This window comes from Rhincodon typus, chromosome 33 (genome assembly GCF_021869965.1).
Source record: "Rhincodon typus isolate 14 chromosome 33, sRhiTyp1.1, whole genome shotgun sequence".
Classification (NCBI taxonomy): domain Eukaryota; kingdom Metazoa; phylum Chordata; class Chondrichthyes; order Orectolobiformes; family Rhincodontidae; genus Rhincodon; species Rhincodon typus.
In genome coordinates, this window is record NC_063364.1 from 13,125,459 (window position 1) to 13,142,803 (window position 17,345).

Sequence of the window (17,345 nt, forward strand, 5' to 3'; positions counted from 1 at the left end):
CACACACTTCACACACACTTCACACACACTTCACACACACTTCACACACACTTCACACACACTTCACACACACTTCACACACACTTCACACACACTTCACACACACTTCACACACACACACACCACACCCACACTTCACACACACACCACACCCACACCACACCCACACCACACACACTTCACACACACACACCACACCCACACACCACCACCACACCCACACCACACCCACACTGCACACCCACACCACACCCACACACCACACTGCACACACACACACACTTCATTCCACTGCCCCGCCCCACACGGAGGTCTGCGGGTTCAATGTGTGTTTGCAGATACTTTTTGTTCTGTTCAAAAAGCACACACATTATAGTCAGTCACTGTGGCATTTTATAAATTCCTACTTCAGAAATAAAACCAGTCTGACTCCAAACTCAAATGCAAACCGATTCTAAACAAGGCCTTACCCCTAACATGCATTGTCTGACCTAAAATGTCACCACCTCTTGACACTGATAAAACCTTCAGTTCTCTCAGGACCATGATTTGAAAGGGATTTGGGGATTTACATATCAATATTAATCAGTTAAAACCTTCTGACTTAGTAAAGGTTTAATAGCATCTTAGGTTTGGTCATTAAGTGGTGTGAACCTTTCCTCTTTTACTTTTCAATTCTGTGTCTGATACCACATCTCTCACCGACACTTGAAGAAGGACTGAGGCTCTGAAAGCTTGTGCTTCCAAAAAAAACCCATTCGACTATAACCTGGTGTCGTGTGATTTCTAACCTTGTCCACCAAGTCCACCACCAACCCACCCTCATTGTGTTTCCACATAGGATGTGGATGTTGCTGCTAAGCCTGGCCTCATCCCTAGGTACTTGACTGGACTGCCCTGTGAAATGGCCAATCAAGAGTCAACCGAATTCGCGAAGAAGAAAAAAAATGGCCTTCATGTGACTCCAGGCCCCACACTGAACATACATTAGGCAACCAGATGGGTTTTATAACAATCTATAATGATTCCATGGTTCTCATTGGGCTGCTTTGGATTAATTCCAGATATCTTTTGCTATTGAATTCAAATTTCACTGTCTGCCCATGGTGGGATTCATACCCATGTCCCTGGAACATTCTGGATGCCTAGTATAAAAAACATTACCTTGGCAACATTGCCTCCCCTCTCTCCCTCCACAGATGCTGTTAAACCTGCTGTGTTTCTCCAGCATTTTGCTTTAATTTCATTTCCCTAGCATCTGCAGTATTTTATTTTTATTTTACCAGAAGTGTTATTTCTGCTCTTCCGCACATCCTATTCACATAAATCAAACGTGGAAACTTAGTGGCAATACCCTGTGACATTTAACCTGTTATCTAATGAGCAATTGACTCCAAAAAGAAGGCCCAAGAACTGGTCCGTGCTGAGTTTCAGTCCAGACTAAGGATGAGAAAAATTAGATAAATTTATATTTCTAAATGCAATCCAGTGATTAGGGGTAGAAATGACTACATCTAACCATAGCTTGAGGACAGCCCGGCTTCACACACGGTGAGTTCAACACTGACAGCATTCACTGTAAACAGGTCACACAAGATGACTGGGCAACATTGCAGAAAGCGACATTAGTAAGGGATACATTTCAGGAAATAATATTAATAGAAATCTAAAAAAAAAGCAAAAGTAACAATCGGCTTTCCTTATAAAAGTTAACGCGTACGTGTTTTAGCATGGTTGTTGGATTGTGGCCAGTTTTACACAGACATCTGTTTTACCAACACTGAGTGAGCTCATTAGAAGAGAAATTCAGAAACTGAATACAAAATAATAAAATGGTTGATTCAAAACCTGACAATGCTCAATTTCCAGAAATGTTAGAGCATACTAATCTTGCACTGTCCTTCCATTACACTCGTATTACATGAAACCTAACGTTTTGCATCCATACATAAAATATTAAAAGGAAATCAATGACAAAAAATCTTAAAAATCAATTTTAAGCTTTTTATTAAGCAACTTTTTAAGAAACATTAGGGGAGTGATGGCTTAGTGGTACTATTTGTGGGCTGTTAGTTCAGAGACCCAGGTAATGATCTGGGGACCCAGGTCAAAACCGTGGAATTTTAATTCAATAAATATCTGGAATTAAAGAGTCAAATGAATTCCTTGTCAGTTGTCAAAAAAAAACCCCATTGTTCACTAATGTCCTCTGGGGAAGGAAACTGCCATCCTTACTTGATCTGGCCTATATGGGACTCCAGACCCACAGCAATGTAGGTAACTCTTAACTGTCCTCTGAGCAATTAGGCATGGGCAATAAGTGCTGCCTAGCCAGCAACAGCTTTGTCCCATTAATGAATTTTTAAAAAAGCATAACTCAGATTCATATCAAATCTCTCTCCCCTCCCCTCACCTCCAACAAGTACAAGGGTTGCTATGATTGAAATTATCCAGACAGCTGTTTCTTCCATTTCCCTCTTTGGTCCAAGCTTCCTGTAGGCTTACCACTATTTCCCCAACCCCTCCACCACCAAACATGGACACAGACACACACGCATAGGCACACACCATCTTGCCTAGCCCTGAACTCTCATCAATCTGCAGATTTCCTCCTCTCTCCAGCAATTTCTTAAAAACTACCACCATTTGATCATCTGCCACAAAATCCTCTATGGTGGTTGGTGTCACATTTTGCTTTTTAATGCTCATGTTTGAGTGTTTTATTACATTTAGGGTTTATAAAAACATACAAGTTGTTACTGTTTGGGCAGAATCTGTACAATCTGCAATCCTCGACAGGCAGCTTAACTTTAGGGACTTTTGACAGATCATCATGAAGTCCAATGGACGCAGCCTTACAAGAATTTTTGGTCAGAACTCCACTGTAGGGAAAAAAAAATGCCACTGGGCTCCCAATAGACTTGGCTAATTAGTTCAGGTAGACACACAAAACTTCAAGTTATTTCAGTCGTTTTCAAGGTTAACAAAATCAAAAGGATATGATTATATTCCTACACAAAAATCACGGTCTGTCCAGAATGATTGAGGAAGGAACCCAAATCTAGACTTTTGCATGTGTGTATTTGAAGAGTTTTGCTGTGGGAGACACAAACAGCAGGAGATCCACACTGCGCCCAGGTTATGGAACTATGGTCTCAGTCTGAATATGTCCTAGCTTCATTCAGTTATAGTATTTTAAAAGTAACTATACATCATTATTATGCTACCTGGAAGTTTTTTTTACAAGATATTAGGTTAACCATTTAAGCAGCTTTCTCAACTTAAATACTATTGGTATCTTTAACTACAAACAAAATAAGCTTCTCCAAGAAGCCACATAAACCCGAACAAAAAGCTCCCCTTGGCTTTGCTCAATTATCACTCAAATGCTAAATTTTCAGAAAGCGACTGCTTGTTTTGGAAACCTGGTAGCTTTAATTTGAGGTCATCTTACTCAACGTACGTGCTGATTTTACACATCACCCAGTTTCGACTCATTAAGCACTCTATTCAATTCTGAATCCACCTCTTAGCTTATTGCTTTCTTTCCTTTGTGTCAACAGTTTAAACACTGAATTGTCTTGGACTGTCTATAATATTAGGTCAATGGATTTTTCCAGTGGCAATTCCAAATGGGAAGAGGAGAAAGAAGAGAAGGATATCAGGCAGGCTAGAGGCAGACTAGCAGACCACACTAATGCACACCAGGTGGCAAAGTAGCACAGTGGTTAGAACTGCTGCCTCTCAGCACCAGGGAGTTGGGTTTGATGCAAGCCTTGGGTGACTGTTTATGTGGAGTTTGCACATTCTGCCCTTTCGTGTGGGTTTCCTCCGGGTGCTCTGGTTTCCTCCCATAGTCCAAAGACTTGTAGATTAGATGGATTGGTCATGCTAAAATTGCCCATAGTGTCTAGGTTTGTGCAGGCTAGGTGGATTAGCTATGAGAAAATGCAGGGTTATAGGGTAGAGGGTTTGGTTTAGGTGGGATGCTGTTCAGAGGGTCAGTGTACACTCGATGGGCCAAATGGCCTGCTTCCACACAGTAGGGATTTAATGATTTACAAGCAATGACACACTGGTAGCAGTCAACCATTGGGAACGGAAGTCTTGGGCTCACAATCAGCAGTTACCCAAATGCAGAGTTGCATCATTTGTTGATTATGTACTTTAGAGTTGACTGCCAGAGAGTAGATAGTTGCATCCTTCAAGTCCTTTTTGATCCTTTCCAGCCCTGCTGAATGCTCTGCCCAGTAGAGATTTAGGTTTAATATCAAAAAGCAGGGCTTCCCCATTTCACTCTTGTTTCATTCTGTGCTACTGCAAATCTGGGCTTGAAAGGACAGGCCGTTGCATCACATGGGTACTGCCTCCGCACTTTGTGTTAACCATCAAGTTCCACCAAGTAATTTCTGCCCTTCCCATCCCCAACGTAAATAAATTTCGAGCAGGTTGATGCTCATTAAAAATGTTAAGAGCCTTTGCAATTGCTGTCAACAGTGTTATCCTCAAACATGACCACTTTCCTTTAAGAAACTGCACGCCTTGAAACTTAGTCATCATCCTTTTAAACTGTGTGCAGGCAGCTTTACGTTGAGCTCTCATCATCAGAGCCAACGAGGACACTGAGCATCCCAAAATGTTTAGTGAAGGGAATGAAACGTCAGAGTAAGCGACATGGTCCGCACATTCTTGACTGGGTAGCAGAAAAATCAACCCTCATGTACCTTCTCCATTTAAAGTAAAGGGTGGCACAGTGGCTCAGTGGTTAGCACAGCTGCCTCACAGCCTCAGGGACCTGGGTTCAATTCCACCTCAGGCGACTGTCTGTGTAGCGTTTGCACATTCTCCCCGCGTCTGTGTGGATTTCCTCCCACAGTCCAAAGATGTGCAGGGTAGGTGGACTGGCCATGCTAAATTGCCCATAGCGTCCAGGCATGTTTAGGTTAGGTGGGTTAGACTTGGGGAAATGCAGGGGTAGGCGAATGAGTCAGGGTGGGATGCTCTTTGGAGGGACTGTGTGGGCTTGTTGGGCCAAATGGCCTGTTTCCACACTGTAGGGATTCTATGATTCATAAATAAACGAAGCAGCAACAGAAGGATGCACAATGGTGAAAAGAGGCAATTGCTTTATTTTATTTACAGTTGGCAACCAGGCCACAAAACACCTAAATCTCAGTTCCCAGCGACCAATTCTCGAGTAACATCACGGTATTGACAGAAACGTGCTTGCCCTTGCAGGAAGTGAATAACATGATGTAAAATGAAACCTATTTAGGATACAACATTTACTACAACCATTTTGTTTTTATTTTGCAGAGCACGTATGGGTACTGAATTGGATTACAGAAGGTCACAGTTGTGTAGAATCAAACCTAAATGAGTTGGTACACTGGACTTTTCCTAATAAGAACAGCAGGAACATGAGTTGGAATCATTCATACAATGATGAAATGTCCTGATTCTCAGTTTTTTAAAAAAAAAAAAATAATCGCATTAGCATATAGCTACATATACTTACAAGCCAGGTTCCTGTCACACGACATCTCATTTGCACTGGCTCTTAGCAAAAGCTATCTAAAACTAACCACATTGGCTTGTTTTCTCCCTAATATCACTGCAAGTTTACCACCTGCCAAAACCACACAGTGTAACAAAATAGATGATCTCAGAAGCTATAAAAATGGTTGCACTGAGGGGGACATATTTCCACTGACCATGTAGAGTTCATGGTGTTCTAATGATACAGGGGGGAAAAAAAACCACTGGTCACTCATAACAGAAAATGTTTTATTTATTCTTTTCATGAGATGTCAGCATCACCAGCAAGGCCAGCACTTGTTGTTGATACCTAATTGACATTGGACAGAGTATCTTGCTAGGCCAAATCAGCAGACAGTTAAAAATCAACCACATGACTGTGGGTTTAGAGCCACATTTAGGCCAGACCAGTTAAGGACCAGTTAAGTTTCCTTCACTAAAAATGACATTAATGAATCAGATGGGTTTTGAAACAATTGGCACTAGGTTTGTGATCACCACCAGACAGACTAGTTTTCAATTCCAGACTTCATAAATTGAATTCAAATTCCTCAGCTCAGAGCCAGGCCCTAGAATGGAGGAGACTCTCCAAATCTCCTGTATATATCTGTCAACCAGAGCTCCCTGACTGGCCCAAGTTAATAACAATCAAGAATTTCAGTCAATGAGATCAACCTGGCCCTCATTCTAATCACTACATTTGTCTAGTGATTATCTCTCTTCCCTCCCCCTCACTGTATTCACTTTTTCCTCACACACAGTCTTGAAATAACAAGGGACTCACCATTTAAAAATTGATCACATTACTACTAAAAATGTAAAATTACTCAGCTGTTGACATTCAGTCTAGATTAAAATTACTTGAAAGCCAGTTGAAGACCAAAGGTTTGTGACCATTATCCTGACTGAAGTGTAAACGCAAGACAGTAGGTAGTTCAGTACTTCATCACCCATGGACTCATTGCCCACTTTAGTGACATCAAGATCAGTGTCAAGAATCAAACTTAAATCCGATAATAGACAAGGTTCTCTAGAATTAAATTTTGCAGCATTTCTGCGAGGCAACTATCACTTCGGTTTGATGCCATGAGGTGTATAACTGTCAGACTAATTTAAAGGGTACTTCATCCAAATAATGGAACTTCAGACAATAATGTCCTTTAGGGAAAGAAACTGCTGCCCTTAGCTGGTCGGGCCCACATGTGACTCTAGACCCACAGCACTGCGGTCGACTCTTAATCGCCCTGTGGGCACTTAAGAAGAGGCAATAAATGCTGGGATAGTCAGTGATGCTGACATCCCATGAATGAATAAAAAATCTAAATCAGCATTAAACCAAAGTGCCATTCTGCAAATGGGGACTGGACCGAGGGCCTTTGAATTAAAGCACGAGAGAGCCATTTCCAGCTGAAGGACAGTGATTACACCAGGGGCAACAAAGATCTAACAAGGAAAGAAATAACTGGGATCGTTTCAACACAGCCCATTGGGCAAGAAGCAGGCAGCTGCATGTTTACAGTTTCCACTAATTTCAGTGGAGAGTAAAATCTGGCATAGTTTAAAGTCAGAGACTGACTTGAACTGGTTCATTGGGTTAGGTAAAAATTATGCCCAACATGTTTCAGACATTGCTGAAATAAAGAACAATGAAAAGGAAATCTACTTAGACAAGAATATCGTTGCAATACATTTCCATTTCTGAATTTTAAAAGGTCATGAGCATTTTCTAATAGATTGCAGGCACAGGAAAAGAAAAAAAAGTGGTAAAAGAGTTGTAATTTATTCCAACCTTGTTGCAGCAGAGGAATAAACATAATGACATACTGCTGTACACCATTTTTATGCCATGTTCCATTCCTTAGCATGCAATTTTATATTGGCACAGAATGGAGTAACCTTGTTTATACTGCAGGCTCTCAGTGTACAGCTCCCAAGGGCATCTTTGTGTTAACACACACACAGCCTTATGTACATGTGTGTATCAGTTACAAACAACTTTTTTTTTCAAAATCACATGTATGGTGAACAGAATGGATTACAGAAACAAATGGCTCACTGCAGGTGAATACTTAAATAACTTGTTTGAAATTGAGGCCAATTCTCAATCCAGAATTGAATGCATCAATATGGATAATTAGATAGTACAATTTAACAATCCTGATCCTAATTCCAAGTGGTAATATTAGTGAGTTTAGAGCAACGTTACCTAGTCACATGTTAATAGTAGAAATCATATCTAATTTCAAGTCTTAGATCAGTTGGATACCCAGCCAATGTAATAAAATTGCAAAATTGCACTTGACGTGCACAGAATTTCCAGTATCTTGTGTTTATATTATTAAAGTATTAAAAAACAAAGCAATTTTACCATAAGATGTGGGCAATACTGGCTAGGTCAGCATTTGACGTCTACCCCTAATTGCCCTTGAAGCTAAATAACTTGCTTGGCTATTTCAGAGGGCAGTTGAGGCTCAACAATACTGCTACGGACCTGCAGTCATGTGTAAACAATGGCAGATTTCCGTCCTTAAAAGATGGTGGTGAACCAGACGGATGTTTAATGACGATATTTTCAATTTCAGATTTTATGAATTGTGTTTATATTTCAGTGTCTGCTAACCTTTGAATTTGAACCTGTGGCCCCTGAGCATTAGTCTGGATTATTATCTCAGACCATTATCATTACACCACCAAGCCCAACCCTCAGACAAAATAAATCTCAGAGACAACATGGTTTGAAAGTGTAATGAAACCCACGTTTCACATTACTTTCTTACCTGCCTGTTACGTTCATCCATAATCCTTGTAATCTGAATCTTTTTCCGCCCCATCTTCAACTTCCTCCAATATATCAGCGTGCAATCCTTATTTTTTGTCAGTATTTAACTTTCTAGTTCATGATACAAGACTTCTCTTGACTTTCCTCTTGCAGACCTAGTTGGCTTTGCTCCTCTTTTAAAGCCTACAGAGAGAGAGAAAGAAAGAAAGAAAGAAAGAAAAAGAGAGAGAGAGAGAGAGAGAGAGAGAGAGAGAGAGAGAGAGAGAGAGAGAGAGAGAGAGAGAGAGAGAGAGAGAGAGAGAGAAAGAAAGAAAGAGAGAGAGAGAGAAAGAGAGAGAGAAAGAAAGAGAGAAAGAAGAGAGAAGAGAAGACAGAAAAGAGAGAGAAAAGAAGACAGAAAAGAGAGAGAAAAGAAGACAGAAAAGAGAGAAAAGAGAGAGAGAAAGAGAGGAAAGAAAGAAAGACAAAAGAGAGAGAGAGAGAGAAGAAAGAAAGACAAAAGAGAGAAAAGAGAAGAGAGAGAAATGAACATTGTGATACAGGAACATTTTTAATTAAAAAAAAAACAAAACGTTCTCTGTTGCAGGTTTACAATCTTATATATATTTTTAAAAAGCAACTGATAAAATCAATTCCAAAATTAAGAACCCCAAAGGCAGAGCAAGTATACATACTATATAGGAGGCCAAGGCAATACACATTCAGATTCACTGGGTTGCACCTTGATAAGAAATACGAAGAAAGCCCCCAAAAATAATTGTGGCTACTTGCATCATAAAATAAATTAATGTGCAAGTTAATTGATGTTTGTAAAATTATGATGGGATGGGGTGGGGTGGGATGGAGTAAATGGAAAGAGATTCTTTCTAGTGTGATACAGCACAAACACAGACCCTTTGGCCCACAATGTCTACGCTGACTAACAAACACCAAACTACACTAATCCCATTTACCTGCACTTGATCCATAGCCTACTATACCCTGGCATGTTAAGTGCTCATCCAGATGCTTCTTAAACGTTGTAAGAGTACCTACCTCCACCACCCTCTCATGCAGCACGTTCCATATTTCTACCACACTCTGGCTGAACAAAGTTTTTCTCAGATTTCCTCTAAACCACTTACTCCTCTTCTTAAACTTATGTCCTTTGGTTTTAGGCATATCTGCCATGGGGAAAAGATTCTCACGATTTACTCTGTCTCTTTCAATTTTGAATGCCTCAATCAGTTCCCCTTTCAGCCTCCTCTGCTCCAAGGAAAACAAACCCAGCCTGTCCATAACTGAGTCTATCCATCTCCGCATAACTGAGAAATTCATTCCAGATGACATCCTGGTGAATCTGCTCTTCACCCTCTCCTGTGCAACCACGTAATTCCAAGAGTATCACAGGAGCAGAAAGGCTGACATTTTGGGCCTAGACCCTTCATCAGAAAAGGGGGAGGGGAAGGGGGTTCTGAAATAAATAGGGAGAGAGGGGGAGGCGGATAGAGGAGAAGATAGGTGGACAGGAAACAGACAGATCGAAGAGGCGGGGATGGAGCCAGTAAAGGGGAGTGTAGGTGGGGAGTTAGGGACGGGATAGGTCAGTCCAGGGAGGACGGACAGGTCAAGGGGGCGGGATGAGGTTAGTAGGTAGGAGATGGGGGTGCGGCTTGAGGTGGGAGGAGGGGATAGGTGGGAGGAAGAACAGGTTAGGGAGGCGGGGACGAGCTGGGCTGGTTTTGGGATGCGGTAGGGGGAGGAGAGATTTTGAAGCTTGATCCAACACATCATCCTCCGACACTTCCGCCATCTGCAATCCGACACCACCACCAAAGACATCTTTCCCTCCCCACCCTTATCTGCTTTCCGGAGGGTCCACTCTCTCCGTGACTCCCTTGTCCGCTCCACACTCCCCTCCAGCCCCACCACACCCGGCACTTTTCCCTGCAACCGCAGGAAGTGCTACACCTGCCCCCATACCTCCTACCTCATCCCCATCCCAGGCCCAAAGAAGACTTTCCACATCAAGCAGATGTTCACCTGCATATCTGCCAATGTGGTATACTGCATCCGCTGTACCCGTTGTGGCCTCCTCTACATCGGGGAAACCAAGCGGAGGTTTGGGGACCGCTTTGCAGAACACCTACGCTCGGTTCGCAATAAACAACTGCAACCTCCCAGTCGCAAACCATTTCAACTCCCCCTCCCATTCCTCAGACAACATGTCCATCCTGGGCCTCCTGCAGTGCCACAACGATGCCACCCGAAGGTTGCAGGAACAGCAACGCATATTCCGCTTGGGAAACCTGCAGCCCAATGGTATCAATGTGGATTTCACAAGCTTCAAAATCTCCCCTCCCTCTCCCCCTACCGCATCCCAAAACCAGCCCAGCTCATCCCCACCTCCCCGACTTGTTCTTCCTCCCACCTATCCCCTCCTCCCACCTCAAGCCGCACCCCCATCTCCTACCTACTAACTTCATCCCACCCCCTTGACCTGTCCGTCCTCCCTGGACTGACTTATCTCCTCCCTACCTCCCCACCTACACTCACCTTTACTGGCTCCATCCCTGCCTCTTTGACCTGTCTGTTTCCTCTCCACCTATCTTCTCCTCTATCCATCTTCTATCCACCTCCCCCTCTCTCCCTATTTATTTCAGAACCCCCTTCCCCTCCCTCATTTCTGATGAAGGGTCTAGGCCCGAAACGTCAGCCTTCCTGCTCCTGTGATGCTGCTTGGCCTGCTGTGTTCATCCAGCCCTGCACCTTGTTGTCTCGGATTCTCCAGCATCTGCAGTTCCTACTATCTCTCATTCCAAGAGTGTCGTGACCAGAACTGCACGTAATATTCCATTTGCGGCCTAACCATTGCTTTAAGAAGTTGTAAAAAGACATCCTCGCTCCTATATTCTACACCCTGGCTAATGAAAGCAAGCATATCATAGGCCTTCTTCACCAACTTGTCTACCTGCACTGACACCTTCAGGGATCACTGGACTTGTACACCAAGGTCCCTTTGTTCCTCAGTACTCCATAGGGATCTACCATTCATTGCATAAAGCCTTCCATTGTTGAACCTCCCAAAATGCATCACCTCATGTTTATCAGGATTAAATTCCATCTGCAACTTCTCTGCCCAATTTACCAGCTGATCAATATCACACTGCACCCTGCTTCCCTTCTTGAACAAAGGAACCACATCAGCTATCCTTCAGTCATCTGGCACTTCACCTGTCAGCAGCAAAAAAAGTGTTAAATATCTCTACCAGGGCCCCAGAAATCTCCTCCCTTGCCTCCCATAGCAGCCTGTGTTACATCTCATCTAGCTCTGGCATTTACATAACTTTACATCCAGTAAAACATCAAATAACTCCTCAAGATTAATCTTAACATGTTCTAGAACTTCACCATCCCAACTGAAAACCCTGGCTACAACGTCTTTATCATTTGTGAATACAGATCAGAAGTATTCATTTATGATCCTACCCACGCCCTCAGGATCCACACACAGGTTGCCCCTTTGGTCTCCAATAGGTTCCACTCTTTCTCTGGTAATCCTACTACTAACAGTTTTAAAATGTCTTGGAGATTGCTTCGATCCTAGTGATGGCGGAGTCTAGAACAAGGGGTTGGTACAGAAATATGCCGAAATATCCCTGTTCAATCTTTACAGCAGACAGAAGAAATGTCTGTTTTACATGTAGGGTTGCGAGACCAACAATTGAAATATTAGTCAGTTGGTCGAAGAGAAGGAAATACATGAATACAGGAATGGGCTGCATATTGCCATTTGTAAAAAGGTTCTAATGGAACATAGCAAGGCAATTTGTCATGTAAGAATTTTGTCTGAATGTTAACAACATTCCATCAGCGAGCAGATAAAGACTGTGTGGAACATTGAAATCACTGGTGCTGACAAGCAAGAACAAGCTCGCTTCAAGATTCCCCACTAATTTACCAGTGTTCCAAACATTAGTTTGCGTCAGTATTTCTCAAACACGATCATCAAGCCAAACAGCCAAAAGGTTGTGATGGAACAAAGCTTTTCATTCTTATCAAGTAGTGAGTGAGCGAGTGTACTACAGTGAAGTTAATCTTTCTTGCCAAGAAGTTATTGATTTAGTTTTCACAGCACTGAAGTCACTTTTTCCAATCCAATCCCTAATCATAAATGCCTCTACCAGCTTTATTCCCTCTGATCTTTCAAATCAGATGTTATATACTTACAACAACTTGCATTTATACAGCTCCTTTCATCTAGAAAAAACATCCTAAGGAGTTTTACAGGATAATTATCAATAAATATCCAATACTGAGCCACACGAGGAGATATTCAGGTGAAGGAACAATAGCTCAGATAAAGTGGTAAGCTCAAAGAAACTTCTTAAAAAAAGGATAGGAAGGTGGCAAAGCAAACAGGTTTAGGAAGGGAATTCCAAGCCTAAAGGGTCAAAAGCAGCTAACGACCTGACCACCAGCGATGGAAAAATTTAAATCAGAACTGCATGGGGAGCCAGAATTAGAACAGCACCGAAATCCACAAGGTTTTAAGGATGGGAGAGGCTGCAGAAATAGGGAGAAGCCAGGCCATGGACAAACTTCAAAAGAGGATGAGCATTTTAAACTTTAGCTGCTGATGTAGTCAATGTCAATCAGCAAGCACCAGACCTTGCTGGGAGTTTGGATACAGGTATTTCTGCTATAACAGTGTTTCGTTAACTCGTACGAATTGGCTGCAATGTGATTGATGAATAGTGGACACTGTTAGCATAACGCAAACTTTCTGCTGTGCAGGTATAGCGATTTCCCTATAACGTAATGTTCTACAGCACGAGATCACACAAGAATGCAACTACTGTGTTATAGAAGAAATACCTGTACAGCAGCAGCAAAGCTTTGGTTCAGCTCATGGAGACTACACTGAAATGGAGAAACCGAGGGTTGGAATTTAATCTAGATGCCAGGAGCCTTGCCTATTGGCCAGAGGGCCAGCAAAGAGGTCCTGTCTCCTCCTTTTATTATGGTCTGCAGTATTAAGATGCCAGCAGCTCCTCCTTATCATCAGTGTCACTGGGCAAGCTCTGACCTACGTCCACATGCACCCACAAGAAGAACAGGACCAGCAAGCAACTCAGGCCACTAAGTGAGGACATGATGGAATCACTGTCAAGGGAGGGTTCAGAAGAAAGAGCAGATGCAGGCTCTCACTGGGTGCATGCTTCCTAATGTTAGGTCGCCCTATCAGGTATAGGTTTTAGGTACATGACAATGAAGGACAACATCTCTCCTATACCCCACCAGCCTCTCCAATCCCATCAGGGAAGAGATGGAGAAGGAAATGGGAGCCCCACCTGGCATCCTCGCATCCATTGAAACGCTTTCCCTACCCCAAGCTTCAAACTCACCTTTGGTGGAAAGACATTATTAAATTCTGCCCCTAGAATGTAACAAAGGTGTGGACAATAATTCCAACAGCCAATGAGTGACATGGGTTAGAAGTTGAGCAACATGTAGAACTGGAAGTAGGAGGTCACATAACATGCAAATTAGGAGCAGAACTAGGCCATTCAAGGCCATCCAGGTTTTACAGATGGAGCACACATGTAGGTAGAAACACACTTTGGTGTTAAATAACACACAGTTTGCAAATAGTTTGGTTTGGCCTCAGACAGCTGTCAGTGAGAGAATGCAGTATGCAGCAATGAAAACAATGCAACTGTTTAGACAGAGGGGTTGGGACATTCATTAGAGCCAAGTGTCATCGACGTACCCGTGCAACCTGACATGGTATTTCTGGATGATGCCAAGAGGCATCTGGCAGAGAGGAAGCAGAAAGGGCTCCTTGGAGCCTTGGAAGACTCCAGAAAATAAGCCATTACAGGTGAATCATTGCGTAGGGAGGACATACAAGAATGGCTGCTGGTTGAAAGGTGACATCTGCAGCATAGCAATTGCAACTTTACACAACATCCATCAAACTCTGAACAAATGGGATGACCATATAGTTATCCAAGTAGGTAGACAAGTATCCCTTTGTTATAATCTAATACTTGAATCCTTTAATAAAAAAAAAAGTTATATATCCAACTGGACAGTTATAAAAACCTAACTTCAGAAAGATACATCTCAACAGTGTTTGAAGTACAGTCATCTATTAGTCCTCGTTATTTTTCAGGCACCAAGCAAATCATAAATTAAATAATTACCTCGGAAAATAAAAGCTAGTGACTGACATGTTCCAAACTTCCTTATTCCAGTAAATTTTAATATAATTAAAGAAAGGGAGTACATCGGGGCTTACTGGATTACTCACTGGGACGGTAAGACTGGTTCATGAGGAGAGATTGGAGGAAAAAAGGCCCATATTTTCTTGATTTTCAACGAAAGAAAGGGAGATTTCTGTCTTCTATTTAGGATGTGACTGCCTGTTTATTTTCCCCCTCTCATGATTTTTCTCAACCATACCAAATGAAAGAATTCATATCCTCTCTTGATAAAACCCCTGCAATTCACAATGTGTGTGTCACTTCTGATTCAGAGTTTACTTTTACTTTCACCTTCATACGGTGCACTGTAATAACCAGAGTTCCAAACATTAGCTCAATTCCAAGAAAAATGTTGACAATCTTGTGCACATTAACACAGCAAATGATTTCTATCACAATGAGGTGGAACTTTCACTTCAGTAGGAGTTTATTTCCTGCCCATAGTAGATACATTGCTCATTAAACACCCCAATCAATTCTTCTCCCCAATTAAGTCAATTTGTGACCACCCGCTTTATACTCCTGCCAAAACTGAGTACGCTTTTGACTGTGCCCATGGACGTCCCTCAGTTGGAAGCGCTGTGGACTGAAGATCTAAAAAGGTCCCTGGTTCAATTCTGCGTTTCAGCAGTGAATAAAATTAGGGCTCTTGTAGAGCAGTATTAGTGTCCTTATCTCTGAACCAGGGGGCCTGGGTTCAAGTCCCACTTGCTCAAGAGGAGTTATAACATCCCTGAACAGGTTGATTAGGGAAATATCTGAAGGAATTTCTGACGTCTAATGGAATGAGGGAATGTGGATAAATTACTTGAGAGTTAACTGCGTTTAAATTGGTTGTATAAAATATGGGAAACTAGTAATCAGTGGGGTGCCCTGGGTTTTGTAATTAAATTATTCATTTGGAAACACGGGTGAATTAAACACAGGTAATTTGGTGATGAGAAATCAAACCAGACCATTTAGTCATGTGTAAGAGCAACTCTGAATAGAAGAAAAATAATCTGTCCATACCTCAGAGCCTGGGTTCAAACCCCACCTGCTCCAGAGGTGTGTAATAACAGCTCTGTAAAGGTTGATTTAAAAAAGCTCTATTTACGGATCTGCACAGGTTGATTAGAACATCTTAATGCTCCGACTTGTGTTTTGAACATTGTTTGCTGCATATACAGTACAGGTTTGCATAAAGCTTCCATTTCGCTGCAATGGGTGCTAAAGGGTGATAAGGCTGGAATTCCAAATGAAGAGCAGTCAAATCATTATGAACTGACACCCAGATTATTCAATGCAAGATGAAATGAATAGTTCTTTTCTTTTAAAATTACACCAACAGCAATGAAAAGCTGATTTTCACTGGGTGATTCTGACTGTTGCTGATCTTAATGGGCATTTGGTGCAGCAAGGCTCTGGGTGACATGAACTCACTGCAGAATGACAGATCGTGAACAAGCGCGCCTGCAACATTTATAATGAAAATGCCATTTTATGCATGTGCAATGGTCAAACAATATCACCAAACTCAGACATGAACTGGTTACATACTTTCCGATTAAACCTACAGCGTAAACATCCTCAAACAGCTCTCTACGGACCTGACGCGAAATGAAAAAAAGGTGGTCAAAATTGGGTGTTTTGACAGGAGCAGAAATACCCAAATCTGTTCAATGGGCAGAATATAGTTTCAGTGCCTGCAGCTGGCCAACCAACTTGAATAATCTGTCATCAAATATTTTATCGATTAAGAATAGAACGGCTACAAGACAGGACTTCCAAAAGTTGTAGTAACAGTTTAGAGCTGGCACCATTAAGAAAATAATACTGGGAAGGCTATGAACCTAAATAAGAAACAAAATATTGAAATGCACGATCATCCAAGTGATCTTTTGGACTGAGCCTTATATAGAAAAAAAATCTTTTAGAGAAAATATCCCACTTGTAAAATTAACCAAATCTTCCTATTTCAGAGGCTGATTACTGTCTTGTCGTTTTTACTTCAATAATACTGATCTAGTTTTCAGGAAAAGTAAGCAAACTTGAAAGGTTAAGAACTGACTATCCATATAATCTTTTTGATGCACATGGGATTAATTTTTAATGGAGAAATAAAACATTCCGTAATTATAAAGTTAGATTATTCTTCATAGCAAGCTTCCAGAAGCAGCAGTGATTTTTCAACCATCTTCAGCTGCTTCAATAATGACCTTCCCTCCAATCATATGGTCGGAAGTGGGAGTGTTCGCCGATGATAGCACAATGTTCAGCACCATTCGCAACTCCACAGATACTGAAGCAGTCTGTGCCCAAATATAACAAGATCTAGACAACATCCAAGCTTGGACTGACAAATGACAATAACATTCGTGCCACTCAAATGCCAGTCTATGGCCATCACCATCAACAGAAAATCTATGCACCGCACCTTGATATTCAATGATGTTGCCATCACTGAATCCCCGACTATCAACATCCTCGGAGTTATCGTTGATCAGAAACTCAACTGGACTCACCACAGAAATGCAGTGGCTACAAGACCGGGTCAGAGCCTAGGAATACTGCGGCAAATAACTCACCATCTGACTCCACAAAGCCTGTCCACCATCTACAAGACACAAGTCAGGAGTGTGATGGAATACTCCCCATTTGCCTGGATGAGTGCAGCTCCAAGAACACTCAAGAAGCTTGGCACCGTCCCGGGCAAAGCAGCCCGCTTGATCGGCACTACATCCGCAAGCATCCATTCCCTCCGCCACCAACGCTCAGTGTGCACTGCTGCTACTAACTAC

At 42.1% G+C, this 17,345-nt stretch overlaps 1 protein-coding gene across 3 annotated transcripts in view; it reads right to left on the minus strand.

Annotated features, from left to right (window-relative positions):
• The window catches only part of mef2aa (myocyte enhancer factor 2aa), a 211,577-nt gene extending 203,077 nt beyond the window's left edge, over positions 1–8,500 (minus strand). For all 3 annotated transcript variants that reach the window (XM_048615884.1, XM_048615885.1, XM_048615886.1), the window contains exon 1: positions 8,316–8,500. In XM_048615884.1, coding sequence (XP_048471841.1) covers positions 8,316–8,369 — 54 coding nt within the window. In that variant the 5' untranslated portion in view covers positions 8,370–8,500. The remainder of the gene's footprint in view (positions 1–8,315) is intronic.
• Between the last annotated feature and the right edge of the window lie 8,845 nt (positions 8,501–17,345).